This window comes from Alosa sapidissima, chromosome 1, assembly GCF_018492685.1.
Source record: "Alosa sapidissima isolate fAloSap1 chromosome 1, fAloSap1.pri, whole genome shotgun sequence".
NCBI lineage: Eukaryota > Metazoa > Chordata > Actinopteri > Clupeiformes > Clupeidae > Alosa > Alosa sapidissima.
The window spans coordinates 33,649,671-33,666,944 of record NC_055957.1 but is presented as its reverse complement, the minus strand read 5'-3'; the positions used below and the strand labels follow the sequence as shown (position 1 = coordinate 33,666,944).

General features: G+C 42.3%; 1 protein-coding gene across 1 annotated transcript; it reads right to left on the bottom strand.

The window, feature by feature from the left end:
• Positions 1–931: 931 nt before the first annotated feature.
• pi4k2b (phosphatidylinositol 4-kinase type 2 beta) lies at positions 932–15,918 on the bottom strand. The gene is made up of 10 exons (XM_042094749.1): positions 15,215–15,918; positions 6,525–6,676; positions 5,499–5,699; positions 4,959–5,090; positions 4,232–4,385; positions 3,858–3,922; positions 3,411–3,510; positions 2,908–3,041; positions 2,750–2,809; positions 932–2,134 (listed from the first exon to the last, which is right to left on the bottom strand). Exons 1-10 carry the CDS (start codon positions 15,552–15,554, stop codon positions 1,961–1,963), a joined length of 1,512 nt encoding a protein of 503 aa, XP_041950683.1. The 5' UTR covers positions 15,555–15,918; the 3' UTR covers positions 932–1,960.
• Between the last annotated feature and the right edge of the window lie 1,356 nt (positions 15,919–17,274).

Below are 17,274 nucleotides of genomic sequence, written 5' to 3'. Positions count from 1 at the left end.
AGAGGGGATGACTGTATAGTTTCAAAATCGAAAGTGGCTGTGGTAAATGGTAGCAACACATGCAAACATAAAAAATTGCAGTCAGAAGAATGTGTACATTTATTTACAGCAAAGGTAGGCCCACATGCATTGTTTCCTGACTGCCAATGCTGTTTATTGTGAGTTTGTAAACTTTAGGCAAAGTAGGAAGTAATGTTAGGAATCCCTGATCAATGTGATTGGTTAGGCTGGACCATGATTTTAAAGTTAAGCTGTCTACACCCATCACCATGCGTAGTGTTGAAAAGTTTTCCCAATCGTGAGTGTTCAGACTCTATTCCCTTCGTGAATGAGTTTGGTTTACCAGGCTACCCCTTCTGTACAGTTCTTCATAAAAACAACAGTGACAAACAGAAAGTATCAAAATAAGTCATGCTCCAAATGTATCTCAAGAATAAACATTGCTATTTTTAAAGTTTGTGCGAGCTAGTAGTAAAGATAGATCTTTATCTGATCTTTTTCGAATGACTCATGGTACCAAGTCCATATGATGGGCCATATGGCTTGTCACACAGGGATACATCTTGAACAGAATACACAGGTCTAGCTGCTCTTAGGCCATAAATAACTAATCTTGCCCTGCCAGCATTAGCATTTCAGGTTAATCAAGACTGTGGCAAACGGACCAGTGGCCTTCAGGCTGACGGGTGAATATTCCCATGAACAGGAAAGCACCACCAACATTGGCAGCACTGCGTATGTGATAGTTATTGTGAGGTGTCAATGACAGTGCGTGTTTTGACAGTACAACCATTTGATAAGCATTTTCCACAGTGGACGGAAGTGGACAAAAGTAGATCCTTAACGCTGCATGTGCATAAAAGACAATCACAGTTCCATACCAAACCACTGCATAAAACACATGCATTTGTGTTAATGAACAGACATATTCTTCAAATCTGCAATTTTATTTGATTTCAAGACACTAATATACAATCTTAATTTTACAATCATTGAATAGGAATAAAAAGTCCAAGATGCATACATTGGTAGAAATGCTTAACCACTGAGAATCAGTCAACTGTGATCTTGGATAAGCTGTTGTGTAGGAGGCACAAGTACCCCACTTGTTTGTTTACTGTCAACTGTATTCAAATGTGTCCATTGACAAATACATTCAAGGTATGAAAAAACACCCCAGAATCTGCAGCGTGTCTTTGTACTGAAATGTTTGTAGGCCTAAGTCAAAAGTGTAAACTTGCAGTTACATTCATACACATTTCTTTCATTTTCTTTTTTAACTTCAAGTTTCTGTTATCCACGATAGTCTTTCTTCCTCTGTGTTATGAACTAAACTAATTTGGCAGTTGTGATGAGGCAGGCCAACATCTTGACCATCCTCGCTTCCGCATTCACCCCTCCCAAGATACAACAAAAAATTCCCTTTGCCTCTTTCAAAATGGCCACCGCTAAGCACTGACAGTACTATGCTGAACAAGAAATCTGGGAAAGGCTCATACAGAAAACACAGCAGCCCAGATATCTCAAAGTAAAAAAAACAAAAAAAAAAACATGAACAATCACTCAAAATGGTCACATTGCTTTCCTCAAGTCCACCCACCAACCACCAAACAACTTATGCTTATTCAAACTCCTACCCAAGACTTCTTCTTGCTTCACATGATATTTCTGGATAATGCATTCTTTGAACTATTCTGCAGCAAGGTTGTGAAAAGACCTCCATTGAGCCCACATACCATCCTCACCAGAGCCACACTCTGAATGCACCTGCTAACGTAATGGCATATTAAAAATCCCCTAACGCATACTTAGGCAACACATTGATGATTGCTTAGGCAACAATAATAACAGTGCTATGCAGGCCAATGAAGGTGCTCAACAATTCTTGCACGCCATGCTCAAGAAAATGCCATTCTTGGTCTCAACTCTGCTCTCCCACTCGGCCCCAGAGCCCGGGCATCTACCAGGACGAGAAGAAGGGCCTCTTGCAGTGGAAGGTTTGGGTGAAGGCGTTGCCCAGCTGCACCACGCGGCCCTGCCCGCCCCCGCGGCTCCTCTCCACCACCACCCTCGGCATCTGCACCAGCTGGATGGGGCTCTTCCCGTCCTTCAGTGCCTGCGCCAGGTTCAGGATCTGCAGCAGGAGGGGTTAAGTGGAGAGGGGAGAGGAGAGAGGGCAAAAGTAAGGGATGGAAAGGCTGTAGTGGTGCACACTCACATGAAGTGATTGTAAAATTAAGCAATAAGCCCCGAGAGGCCGTAGGTTATGCTGATTCTACAACAGCATTGTTAGGCACAACGCGCTAGCGGGGTTTTGTTAGGCACAACAGCTAAGGGGGGTTTTAGGCACTCCGCTAGCGCGTTGTGCCTAACAATGCCCCTTAGCTGTTGTAGAATCAGCGTAACCTACGGACTCGAGCGGCTAATTGCTTTTCTAAAACTGTTGCTATAAATACCTAGCAAAGTTTCATAAAGTAAAGGCAAAGCAACGAGAAATATAACAATTTATTCATAGATAATTATTCTTCCGCCAATAAATATATTTCCTCTATCTGAATGGTTGCCAAGCAACGTCGAGACGCAGCTACTTTAACTTTTGTATCAAGTTATGGTAGCGCAGTAATATACAATGGAATACGGTCAAGGTGTATGTTTGTGCTGGATTTTACAACGGCATCGAACGTGATTCAGCCAATCACAATCAAGGACCGGAACTATCAGTTTTAGAAGACAGACTAGGGGGACTTACCTGTCCTCTCATGACAGACATCTGCTTTTCAAACATGGTTTTGTCAAAGCCTTTGTCCGTCTGAAATAAGAGAGAAAAACAATTTAACATTAATGAGAGAAAACTGGACAGAGAGACGGAGAAGACAAACAGACAGAAAGACAATTTTGTGCTCCTACCTTGAACATTTCGTACAGGTCCTCACAGAGATCCTGCACAAAATTCATGTCCGAGATGCGTGGGAGCACCAGGTCTCTGGTCTCCTGTGAAAAGGGCACTTTAGCCTGGGGCAACCATGCCCAGTGGAAGGGGTCTGATTACACAGAAACACATACACACACACACGGCAGTGAGTTACACAGGTTCACCTCAACAGCTCAGAATGTCATTATGCAATGTGATTCCAAACAGTGAATCACTTTCTACAACTGCCAGTGTGCATCCTAAATGTTTCAAGGGGGTCATAAAAGAAGGAAAACATATGAGGGTGCTACCAAGTTGACCTTTATTCATTAACACCACATTGAATGAGATTCTTAAAGCTTTAGAGGGCTGTGTCATACTTCCAGAGGAATGCAACAAGGAGCTGTCAAAATGCCACACCACTGCCAGCTATGCCACATAGTGGCAGTGGTATGTGTTACAGCCAAGGTGCAAAAACATTTCCACTGTACACACTTACAAGCTCTCCATTCATCTGGGTGCTTGAAAGGGAAAGCCAGTCCATTGTCTATAGCGGCTATCTTGATGGCCGAGTCCTTTGTTGAGGCCCATTCAGAGTCCTTGAGAAGATGGAGGAGTCATGTCATCAACAACGTCAACATCATCAACAACAACAACAACCATGACATTTTGAACATTAAACATCACATTTCTGTCATTATCAGGCACAAAGTCACAATCTCTGTAATCCTAGGCATACAGGTAGCTTGGTGCAATAATAATGATAATAATAATAATAATAATAATGTTCTCTGCCAAAATAGGCAGTTCCTCTACATATAGAAGATGTTTGTACACCCTTCCACCTGACTTCTAGCATTACAATGTTGTTTTAATATGTACATTTCACAATTTCAACGTTTGCTGCTTTTACTACCAAAGCAGGTAGTCATGCCTTGCAGCTCACCTTTTCAGTGGCTTCTCCATCTCCAGGCTTCTCATACTTGATCAACCAGTTATCGTTGCCTCGGTCTACAGGAATTACGCAGGAGGAAAACACAATGAGCTGCCATTTCTTCAAAAGAAAGACTATGTAGGTGGTAACTTTTCATTCAACATCATTGTTCATTGTTTTGAAATAAGGAGAAATTCTGAAATGCATTTTACACAAGCTTGGAGAACAAAGGATTGCTACAAAAGACTAATAGCGTGTCTAATCTTGTCAAGAACATTTTTCATTCCACAGGCTCGACTGAACACAACATCAATTTAGTGGGGTATACTGATCAGAGGGAGAACAAAAACAAAAGTCCTAAAATAGCTTAATGACATCTTACAAACCTGTATTTCGAATGACATAATCCAATACCACCAGCCTCTCAAACTGGGACTGGAGCTGTTTCCTTATGTTCTCAGGTAGGGGCTCTGCTTCAAACTTCCTCAGCCAGTAGTCTGCTTCATGGTAGCCCTCCACAAAGAGCTGGAAGGACCCCACCTGTAGAGCAGAGCAGAGCCACATCACTTCAGCATCATTAAATGCAAAGCCAGAGAACACAAAGCACAAAGCAATCATTTCTGCCCACGTTCGTTGGCAAATGACTACAGCATTAATAAAACACTCTCTTCAAACCTCTCAGTCTTTTGTTAGTAGATGTTTATTTAGCAGTAATGGTATGAACGGCACAGTATTTACACTCCATCAGCCGTAGTTACAAAAGTCAGCTTCTTTTAACTCTTTCATGCAATATAAACTTTTAAAAAACAAATGCACTACATTTGTATATGAGGCAAGGAAAATTCCCACAATGTTATGTTCTATAGTGATGCAGACTATTATATGTATGATGAACTGAGAATAAACCGCTTCACAACACAGTAAGCTGTTGGCCTTTAACATCTTAGATAACATACACAAAATGACCAATGGTTTCATCATGTTGGCCATGTTTGGTATCAAAGGGCACTGAGAGCAGATAAGGGTGAGAGACGTGGCACAGTGACTGCATGGTTTGGAGTTCTGACTAGGTTTAAAGAGGATGATGAAATCTGGGTCTTATGCAGATGTTACCTTTGGAGGCAGGCCGACGCGGTGGAATCGACGACCTACTTTGGGAACTTTTTCAAGTGCGTACTTCTTGCCTCTCGATTTGGCCCGGTCAATGGCATTGTAGTGAAAGGTCTCACTGACCAGATAAACGACCTGGACAACGAAAAAAACAAAGAAACAACTGAGAAAACAGCAAAACACTTAAAGCACCAAGAACATAAATGACTACCAGCAACTGTTACCATGTACTGAAAACTTTGAAGTCATTTAGCACCTCTCCATGGGAGAATGTTACAAAGTACTATACCTCAACTGTGTTACCTTCATATACTGTAAACAACCTACTCATGACATGCCCTCGATGGGGGCCACTATGGTCGAATCCCCCTGTAGAGGCCTACCACTCTCTCAGCTGATGCCCAATCTTTCTTCTGACAACATAATAACGCTTCCAGACAAACAGTAAAATACACAACGCAACTTCACCCAAATAAAGCAAAAGTGAACTCCATTTGGCCTTCTGACTAAACACAGGTTAGTTCTGTGATTAACAGCTCTTACCTTTGTTTTGGGGACCACCTCCAGACCGAGTTTTTGGTCAACAAGAGAGGCCGCGGCCTCAGAGAGGTAGCCCTGATTGGGGATGAGGCAGCCTCGGCCAAAGCAGCAAGGACAGCACACCTTGTGGAAGTATTTGGTCCATTTGGGGTTTAGGTGTCCGTAAGGCTCTTCTGACTTTGGTTTGAATACGCCAACAATTTTCTGTGGTGAGGAATTATACAAACATTTAAAAAAAGAAAAAAAATCAAATCAATGTACAGATACTGGCAAAGTACTCATATTCTGACCATCATAAGATCACAAGTCTATAGTCATCATTTACTACTTACTGGTGATAAGACCATCAATAATATAATGATCATACAAGCTCTGATTTGAAAACCAACCTTATAACTTCCATATAATTTCATATGTATAAATAAACACTGAGCTCACCAATCTCACAGAGCTGCTGTATGTAACATGGCTGGAAGCACGTGAAGTCTATTAGATTCAACTTCAGCTCCAAAAGCGCTCCGAGAAAACATTATTCTCTCAGAGTTGTTCTGCGTTGGCCTGTAACTCCACTGCTCACTACCCAAGCCTAAATCAAGCTTCACAGAACTGAACAGAAGTAGTGAAGCTGTATTGCCCATGCAAGCTGTGTCCGTGCAGTCGGACATGTATTGTGTAGCTCAGTGTTTCATTCCAACAATTCCCGTTATCTCTGGGACAGTATTCCTGGCACTGCAGGAAGCTATTAGAGAGAGCTAAGCCCTTACCAAATGCAGAAACACATAGAAGCAGAACATAATCAGTGGATCACAGGAAGCAGGCAAGGGGATCTGCTATCTATGTGTTGCTCTCTGGACAGCACTGGGTGCATGGCAAATGTAAACGACTCACACAAGAACATACTGACTGGCAGTGTTGATGTACAAAGGGCCCCAACAGCTACAACACACCCATTGGAAATCTCCAATTCAAGCGCACGCATACACACACAGTTTGGCTTGTCTGAAAAGTAGATTAGGGTAGAATCCTCACCCCCTTGGGGTCTTTAACAAAGTAGCTCCCACTGGAACCCTGGGAAATGCGCTCAGGGAAGACCCCATTCTCAATGGCCTGTTCCGCGCGTTGGACAATTTCTGCAAAGGCCGGGTCCTCAGGGAAGTGGTTGAAGTCTCCGCTGCTGTTGCCTACCAAAGGACAGAAGATTGAAACTGTTAATAATGACCCAACAGTTGGCATAGGGGATCAGCGCATAGTGAGGAGGATGCATGTCCGGGTCTATTTACAGGACCAACTTTGAAGGGTTACCTTCATACTGTGTAGCATTAGCTTAAATTATCTTACACGGTTCTCAGAGATACACGACACACACACACAACTCATGTGATCAAAAGGGCTGTGAGTGAAAATTAGATCAGATGATAGAATTCAACTAGGCCTAGAGCAGTTGTATTTTTCTTTTCCTGCTCAGTCAGCTGACCTGCAGGGAGGTCGGCATGCGCCCAATTAAAGAACGGAGGAACATGCCCTCAGGAAACAGGCAGAGTAGAGGAGGAAACTGAGCAAGATACAGTGTGGACGTGGGTACAAAAAAAGTGTGGATGAACAGAGGGGAAAAAAAGTGTTGACAGCAAAGAACAGGAGCAGAGAGAGAGAGAGAGAGAGAGAGAGAGAGAGAGAGAGAGAGAGAGAGAGAGAGAGAGAGAGAGAGAGAATGGGAAAGTGAGATGTTCACCAGGTGTTAAGTAACAGCACAGCCCATGCAGAGTTCAGAGTGAACTGTTTCTGTTTAGAAGTGGAGCGTATGGTAATGGCTCATGATTAGTCATCTTCAGCAGCTGACAAGAGATAATGCTCAACTTACCTTGGAAAGAAAGCAGACCAACATAATTCCACTGCAGAATGATCATAAACACCATTGCAAAATCCTATTCTAAAATTCTGACCAGACTAAACCAGGTATGCAAATTCAAGCAAGTGCTTTCCTTAGTATCCAATGTTTCTGTATGCTAAACTGGCAGATGTTATTCCTATTTGTGCTGCCTGCCCCATTTTAGAGAAGAGACAATGACTTATGTTCCATTTATTTGGCCTATTTAACAACCTCTGCATTAGCCCATCCCTTCAAAGAATAATATCTAGTGTTCCTATGCAAGACACATAACTGGACTGTATGCCTATGCAGATTACGTATTTTTACAAGTCCTCAGAAGCTAGGCTATAGCTTGGATGGATGGACCTTGTATTAGACACATTCATTTACCAAACAATATGCAATGCAGCCATGTCAGGTGGATGTTCCCTAGATTTGTGATTAAATTATAGATCAAATCACTTCTTTATTTCCCCACAGGTTCCTCAAGAACACTTTACTTTGACCAGAGACTGGCTGCAGTGTGACATTGCCACACAGTTTGATCCTAGTGCAAGCAGCAAAGCAATGAATCACACCTCTAATGCATGGTCAATACAATGCAGTCTGAGTCTACGCCCTCCATGTTCACATGCGTCAATAACACAGGTTCCTCCAAGGGTCATGTTGGGATTTATTCAACTCCGCATTCATCTCTATCTCAATACACAACACTGGGGAGGTTCTGGTGTGTTACTCCATGCAGTGTCACTATTATGGGACATTACTGGTCATCTGGCCTCTGGACTGCATTTTTTCTCCACCAAGGAAGTATAAACAAAAGTGTATTCAGATGTATTAGACTTAACAAATATGTAAAGGATACATGCAATTAGAAAATACATAGACGGTATAAACAAGCCATGATAATCTTATCCACTTGAGCTCCCACTCACTCCCTCCCTCCCTTGTCCTCTCGGACAGTTCAACTGACCGGTCTGGTCCCGGCCCCCATTGAGCTGCATTAAGTCCATTACTCAAACAGAGAGCTGCTCAAATGGGCATTAAATATTCATTAGTGGGCTTATTCAGGCCAAGGCCACACTCCCTTTCTAATCCTCAGCACAGAACTGACTAGGGCTGAACCACATTTCCTTCATGTAGGCTTTCTCCAACATACATCCTCATAATAAGAGGATAAAAATGCATAAACAGAGGCTATGATCATTCTGTTGCTCAGACAAAATCAGTGGAATTTACCATGTGCATTGCTAGTGCTGCATAAATTCTGCTACACATTCATTTTCACAAGAAGTAAAATAATCGTTTCAACAGAAGATAGACCCAAGTGGTGGAATTCAACAAAGTATTCCCATCAGGGCTCTAACTGGAAGCACAGATATAATAGCTTAAAATATAATAAATGCCCTTTACAACCATTCATGCTAGAGAATGGTTGTAAAGGGCAACTTCCACCTGCAGAGGAGACGGAGGAGGTGTTCAAGTGAATACTCCAGACAAGACTGAATGCTATTGCTATATTTCAAAGGTTATGATAGAACATTAGTTCTCGCGAGAGCTAAATTTGAATTTGCTCAGTGAGTGACTCTGGTGACGAGTAATGATGCTCATTACCTATGCTCATGAAACCGAGCTGCACCAATCACATCGGTGTATCTGATATAGGCGGGCCAGAGGTGAGCTAAACATGACGTCAGCGCTGCAACATCGAAGTCCGGAAACACTGGTCGTAGTATTATCCAATTGCGTGCAGTGATTTTTATCAAATTCATGCTTGGTGCCACCCCTCGAGTTGGGCCATTTTCATTACTCGTAGCCAGACCCTTAATCTTTCGGATTGGGTCTGGTCCTCCAGGCTAGAACTTACAGCCAAATTGTCCAAAATCAACAAGGAGGTAAAAAAATATTTCTTATTATAAAAACATGTATGACTCAAAGACAAAGACAAAAAGTGGTCTTCAAGCATAAAAAAATAAATGTGTTTACACAACCAAAACGATATGATTTTTTTTTTTATATTAATGTCATCTTCCTTGTGTGACAGACAGTTAAAGCTCACCTTCCCATGAGTGCTGTGCTTCATGCACTAGGCATAATCAATCAGAAGTGGCCAAACTTTTTGCGACATTTGGAATATAGAACTGAAGCTTAACTTGCAAACCTTGCGTCTTTTGGCGATATAGTCTGCAGTTTTCTGCTGTGAACGGTTTTCTTTCAATGCTCTAGCGGTCTAGCCTAAAACACAGAAACTGCATAACTCTGAACTAGCCCATGTCCTGGATGGCTGGTGGGAACGAAACGTTAAAAGTGGCATTCAAATAACTATACATCACCAATATGAAGTTGCAGATAACAAAACTAGCTGCCAAACAAAAGCATACCTCAAAAGTGGCAAACTACAGACTTGCCTTAAAACCACACTGCATGATGTAAACACTTTTAAGTATATCTTTAGGTGACTAGCTGTGCCATCATCTTCACATTTTTGATCTGATAATGATCTGTCAAAGACACTCGGATTTGCTGACCGACTCAGAAGAAATTTAACAAAAGTTACATTTTAAAAGTTTAAAGCCAGCCGATATATCGGGCCGATATTTGCGTTTTTTACGTGTATCGGCATCGGCCAATAAGCCCCTGCATTCGCGGATAGTTTTTTCCCCCGCATTATTTACATACAGCCGTCCACAGGCAGCTGTGTTGCTGGAGACGCTGCAATTCACGTGCAGACTGCCCCTCCCCCACAAGCAGAGTGCTGAAAGCCTGCTCTTCAAGACAACAGTAAACTTTCAAAGCATCTTTTAACTGTTTGACTTAGCTGAAATATTGCCATACACTTTGAAGGTGGAAGCAAGTTTGTGGGTCCAAATGGAAAACACGAATGATAGATAGGTAGGCTACTTTTTTAATGCTTAATGATCGTTTATAAAACTGCTTGCCATTGTATTTAGGGAGCTGCAAATAGCTAAGTTGTAGGCTATCCATATTCATGCGATAGCTGTTACAAACACTGGTCATATGATTAAGTAGCCTAATGCCAACGTTGTTCCGTGGTATTTGTGGGAGTTTTATTCAGCGACCACCTGGCTGAGTGTTGGACGCGTGTGGTGTGTGTGTGTCTCCCTCCCTGAATGCCTGTTATATAAAACATGCTTGCCATTGTATTTAGGGAGCTGCAAATAGCTAAGTTGTAGGCTATCCGTATGCATGCGTTAGCGGTAGCTGTTACGAACACTGGTCAATCATATGATTAAGTAATGCCGACGTTGTTCCGAGATATTTGTGGGAGTATTATTCAGCGACCACCTGGCTGAGTTTTGGACGCGTGTGGTGTGTGCATCTCCCTCCCCCTCTCCCTTCGAGCGGGGCGGAGTTGCCATCGCAGTGATATCAGAGCTTTAATAATGAGACCTGTAGTTGAATATTAATTCATGTTAAAGGAGAATTCCGGTGTGATATTGACCTAAAGTGTATTGAAACATGATACCGAGTGTGAACGTATGTCTCATAGCCCATCTCGACTTGTCCCCTGCACTCCAAAATCTGGCGCTAGTTAGCCGATGCTACCAACAACTTTTTCAGTAGTGGTGCTTCGGCATCGGGCTAGCCATGCAAATAAATCACTGTTTTACACCCATTTACGAGGCTCAATGTATCTCCACACTTCATTGGTAGACTTCCTAGGGCCCTGACATTTAAAACGAGACATTGAGAACTTTGAAAAAGCACTGGTAGTTTACTTACAAGACGATTTATACAGACAGTATCTTCACGAAGTTTAACGTTTGCAGCCATCTTGAATTTAGTCACGATAAGTCGAGCGACGAGTAAGAATGGACAGGTATGATAAGGGATCAGATTCCAAAAATAATTCAGTGGAAATGCATGGATTCCAGTTTCTTCCAGTAGCAGCAACTGGAATCCATGCATTTCCACTGAATTATTTTTGGAATCTGTTCCCTTATTATAGCTGTTCATTCTTACTCGTTGCTCGACTTATCGTGACTAAATTCAAGATGGCTGCAAACGTTAAACTTCGTGAAGATACTGTCTGTATAAATCGTCTTGTAAGTAAACTACCAGTGCTTTTTCAAAGTTCTCAATGTCTCGTTTTAAATGTCAGGGCCCTAGGAAGTCTACCAATGAAGTGTGGAGATACATTGAGCCTCGTAAATGGGTGTAAAACAGTGATTTATTTGCATGGCTAGCCCGATGCCGAAGCACCACTATTGAAAAAGATGTTGGTAGCATCGGCTAACTAGCGCCAGATTTTGGAGTGCAGGGGACAAGCCGAGATGGGCTATGAGACATACGTTCACACTCGGTATCATGTTTCGATACACTTTAGGTCAATATCACACCGGAATTCTCCTTTAACGTTTATCATGTACCAGACATACCGTGTATGCCTTACTTGTTTAGAGCCGTTTGCTAACGTTATTATTATCAATCCAGTTCAATGGTGGTTCGTCAGCTACCAAACAGAAGTTTGTGTGTGCGTCTGGTCTGTCTCACTCAGGGCTCCCACACACAGCTGCGTGCCGTCAACGCATTCCAGTGGGTGTTCCCGACGGTAGCTATGCAAATGACTTGAAGTAAAACCGTAATGTGATTGGTTGGTGCTGTCCGTAGATTGGCTTGATTGGCCGGTGCCGTCTGTCGGTGCAGCAACAGCTGAACTCCTCAACGCGAGCAGCGGGAGAAACGCGACGCGACGGACCCACAATTCAGTTCGGCGACGGATCACGTGAGCCCATTTAAAGTGAATGGGATGCGTCTCCAGCAACGCGATGCACGCAGCTGTGTGTGGGAGCCGTCAGTGGGACACACGCATCACAGCAACATGAGAGTGCTGCGCTACCTGAAGGAGAGATTTTAACGTTGATGCCGTTTAGAACAGAAACATCTGAATCCACATTATTTTCCTCTGCTGATTTATGTTCTGTGGTTGGCAAATCTGGCAGCTTTTTTTTAGAAAAATATAGACATAGAAAAATTGAAACCATGCAGTCTAAAATGACAAATCAAGCACTTTATTTCAATAGCTACTTTTCAGGCTTATTGTTTTCTTAAATTATTTAAATGTGTTGACAAAGGACATTTTGTGATGACTTGAATTATGTCATAATATGTCAGCAAGCAATGCATCATCAAGGCTGTGTTGTAAGATGTTGATGAAAGCATTTTGCACAGTTAACCATATCCAGTGCACCCATCCATAAGTTCAAAAAATGTTCCTTTTTTAAATTGAGACTTATAACATTTGTTATCATCATTTGTGTAATTATGTGTCATTTGTATGATTTAAATTGAGGGAGCAAAAAAAAGCAGTATCGGCTCCAAATATCGGCTCCAGAAAACCGGCAGCCTGTATCGGTCATCGGCTAAGGCTGATTGGAAAAAAAAAAAAAAAAAAAAAAACAAAAAAAATTAAAATCGGTATCGGCACAAAAAAAATCCATATCGGTCGATCCCTAGTTAACAGCACAACCAAATACATCTCAAAACCACACAAGTTAGCAGGGAGTGGTTTGATATACAGCAAAATGTTAGGAGTAATTTACAAATTGGCACAATTAAAACAAGGAAATCATGTAACCTCCTAAATCCAAGCAATCCATTATCTACCTTCTGCATCATGAATTAATTTAACCTAGCCTATAGAGCCAAATAGATAGATAGTAGATCTAATCAAGACTTAGGATGTTTCCTGAGCTTCTTGCTGGCAAATTTGAGTCAACATGTGAATACATCTCTTCCACACTTTCCACACAGATTTGTTGGGTATGGTCCCAAAGTGAAGAAACTACCCATCTGTCAGAATATTTGACTGCTTAGCACAGTTCTTTCATGCTTGTTGCAGGCCTACATCATACTTATTAAGCTTAACACCAGAAATCTTCAAGGAACCTTAGGGCTGCACATCGCAAAATGAACCGATGCAATTATCCTCCTTGACTGTGCCACATCTGATTGGCAAGCATGCCTAGTGCATGAGAAGCACTGTACTTCTGATTTGTGTGCTTCAGTCAATCAGGAGTGCTGTGCTTATCATGCACTACATACACATGCGCGCCAATGAGAGACCACCAACTTAGAGACATTAGGAATATTAAACTGAATCTTGACATTGAATATGATTTTTGAATGTCAATCACAATATCTGTCAGAAAAATCACAATTAGATGTGTCCCTCAAATTGTGCTGCTCTAAACCTTATTGCATTATTTGAGTTTCTATTCAACATCTTGCTCGTATTCCGTCACACAAACATACGGGCATTTGTGCGCATTTAAGGGCATTTTTGGGCAGTACCCAGGTACGCCATGCTGTTGAAGGTGCAAACAAATGCTTCATTGCCATTGAGATCACATAGTAAGGAGCTGGCTCTAGGGTTATAAAAGTATTTTATTGTGTTTAGTTCTATAATGAAAGCACAGTTTTTATAGCTATCCATGTGTAACAGATGCCAGCTAGCTTAGCTGTGCTTGTGGAACGTTGGTAAACCTCACTCCCCGACGCCTCAAGAGTGCTGCTGGCATGCGAGCCAGTAGCCTGGGCTATTGGCTCAATTGTTAGCGCGCTCGCCTCCCGATCCGAGGTGCTGCTGTTCGCGGGTTTGAGTCCGGGCGTGTGCAGGGCTGAATCGCGCAGGTTCAACACAACGCAGGTTACACTTTTGTGTAAGTGGTGTTCACAGTTGTGTTCACTTCTGCTTCCTTAGCCATCATTTTGGTAACGAGCTATTTGATGTCATTAGAACACTAAACATATCAGAGGCGGCAAATGTTGAGTTACTCCTTTCTAGATTTATTTACATTAATCCATCCTATGATATATTGCTATTGTCTATCCAAAGTAAGGTGCCTGTTTCAAAGTAAACTGATGGTCAAATCAACCAAAACTACGATACTGTTTGTTTGCACCTCCGAGTGATCTGTGACAGAAGTTTGTGTGAAAGAATAGGCTGCTCATCTAATGCTAAATATAGGGAGCATTACAGCTGCATCAAGGATCCACAATTGGCCTGAATTGTAGAGCATATGGTCCATCACAGGACACCAGGAACATGGAACCTACCTGCAGATTTGAGATAAAGGGGTTTGAAACTGGATGCTGCCACAAGTGCCTTTGGGGGTGGTCTGTTTCGCAGGTGAGGGAGAGGGCAAATCTGATCAAGCTCTGATGAATATTCTTATCTGATCATTTCATATATTGGCATATAAAAATGGCTTGATTTTGAGATGGTACATTTTATTTTCAAAAAGACACTCATTCTGTAGCCCATCACTGTGCTGGGCTGACAGAGGCTTTTGTGTGTGTGTGCGCCTGTTTGTGTAGTAGCATAACAAATGATTAGACCATCAGGTGCATTGCACGAGTGGTCTTCCATATAGTTAAATATCAAGCATACAATAAAAAAAAATAATAAAAAAGTCAGACTATGTAGGGTTTCCATGGAAACGAGCTCAGTTCTGGAGTTGGCTCTAACGTTACATGATAGCAGGCTGTTCTCATTCTGATGGCTGTCTCTTTAACAAAACCCATTCACATTGTCTTTACGTTGAGCCAAATGATTTTAGACATATTGCAGGACTGTAAAATAATTATTTAAGCGAATGTTTGCCACAATTTCCCGATGCAGTTAACGTTACATCACAAGGAAGACCAAACGTTCATGAGGAAGACGACCGACGAGCCCACCCGTCAGTTAACGTTATGCTAACGGCGTAACTACAAGACAGACACCTGGTGCTCATTAGCAAATCAATCAGCTGGCCATTAAGATAATGTCATGGGTAGGCTGTGACCCCCCACCCCACCCCCTCCCGTTAGGCAAGGTTAACGTTACCTGGTGAAGCCAAATTCTCTTTATCCGAAGAAGAGCTGTTCCTGTTCCGTCTCGAGCGTTTGTCTTTACCTCCTCGAGGTGACAGATTTCCGGCCGGACTGGGTAACAAAAGTGCCTCTTCGCCAGAGCCTTCTGCTTCAAGCTCAGTTAAAACACTTTCACATGAGTCCGAAATCCGAACTGCGCCTCCTGGATTTAAAGTCAACCCCAGTGTGCATTCAGTTCGGTTCCTGTCAAACAATACCGACGAGACAATGGGCGAAGGAAAGTTGGGCTTTGCCTCCAATGCCTCCGCGCTGTCTAGCTCTTCGTTCTCGTTTGGATCACATTCTGCCATCATCGTTGCTGACGATTTTGGTTATTATCCAGTACAGTAACGTCCAACTTTAAATTATGATAAAAATGCAAAGCTCTTTTATAGCCCCATTTTCCGTAGCTTTAGGTTACTTCGTTACCCGTACATTAACGTTTGTCGCTCACCCGCTAACGAAGGTTTGCACCCATTTTCATGTCCACATCATCTGTCACTGAGCGAGCTTCCTCTATTTACTGCGTCTGCGCAGTCCTTTGGGTAGTATACCTGATAACATTTTAAAGAGACAAACACCTTTCAGAAGGCGTTGGTCTGTTGTTGCTGAATGTTAGATATTCAGTGATGAGAGAGAGAACTTCTTGAGGAAATGCCGTCCAGTACTATTGGCATACAGATGGAAAGGGTTGTGTGTAGTAAATACGTATTTTAATGCAGATTTAACAGCGTTCAAAACACCATTAAAGTGATAAGGAGGTAATAGAATCAAGGAATAAAACTGCTTGGCCATTTCCCCATTTCATCACAATAATGGATAGCCAGCCCACCAATTAGTTCAGTGGTTCTCAAACTTTTTCCATCATTCCCCACTTTGGAGGTGGGGGAATTTTCAAGCCCTCAGCAAAATGGTAATGTTAAAATATTATTCACTGGATCAGATGTTATCAGCCTGTTTATGACTCCTATGTTTGTGTGGCTATTTTGAATCTATGATCTTCCTTGTCAAAACAGAAAGGCATTGTTAAAGATAGGCACAAAAAAAAAAAAAAAATTCCTCCTGTTCATTACGCCCCACCTGTCATGTCTTTATTCCCCACTAGTGGGGCCCACCCCACACGTTCAGAACTGCATTAGTTAAAGCAGGCCTACCAAGTTATCACATTAAAAGTTACCCCTACAGCAACTTTGCAGTCCCAACACATCTCTGTGTTCTGCCATCATTTGATCACATTGTTTGGTTAGGTTGTTAATAGGCCTTTATCACGGCAGCCGAAGTAGGAAGTGAACAGCCCTGCTCCTGTGTGAGCACAGGTGTTTCTAATTAAGTGTCAGATTCGGCCACAGTTACTTCAACCAGAGGCCTCGTTAATGTTTTTAGGAACACCTGTGGTTTGCCTGCTAACAGGAAAGTGAACAGCCCTGCTTCAGCTGCCGTGATAAAGGCCTATTGGCCACTGTGGAAATTCCCCACCAAGGAATTTAACATCTCTCCTATCTGAAATGTTTAATAGATAGGCTACAACCAAATGCAATATTTTGGCAAGACCAGGCAGAGCAGACAATTTGTGGCAAACCTTACATATCCTTCATTTGCAAATTGATTAAAATTGATCACAGAAATGATAAAAGATTGAAACAAATGTGTCCCATTCCATCAAGGGTTTCATCATTTGGCCTTCAAAGCTCAAGTTAATGTTACTTCTGCATGTGGTAAATGGCCAAAAATCAGTTTGTCACTATTTCGTCATGATGGTGATATTGTAGAATGCAGCTCTGCAGTATAGGTGCATTTCTGTTGGAGTCTCCCACTCAAGATGGTAATGGTGATGATAGTGGGCTTCAGAAATGCCCCCCTCACAGTCCTGTGTCAACTGTGGAGACCTTCAAGTTCCTGGGACAAGAATGTGTGGTGACCTGAAGTAGGACTCTAGCATCAACTCTGAGGCTGAGAAGAGGGTGTACTTTCTGAGGCAGCTGCTGACCCAGTTCTACTGTCATTGAATCCAACCTGTCCTGTCCACTCCCTACA

Excerpts from the sequence above, each read along its gene's own strand:
- pi4k2b (XM_042094749.1), bottom strand. The coding sequence starts at position 15,554 with ATGATGGCAGAATGTGATCCAAACGAGAACGAAGAGCTAGACAGCGCG. Across the intron at positions 4,386-4,958 it reads GCGTCGGCCTGCCTCCAAAG|GTGGGGTCCTTCCAGCTCTT; the intron begins GTAACATCTGCA and ends TCTGCTCTACAG. Across the intron at positions 3,923-4,231 it reads TTATGTCATTCGAAATACAG|ACCGAGGCAACGATAACTGG; the intron begins GTTTGTAAGATG and ends TAATTCCTGTAG.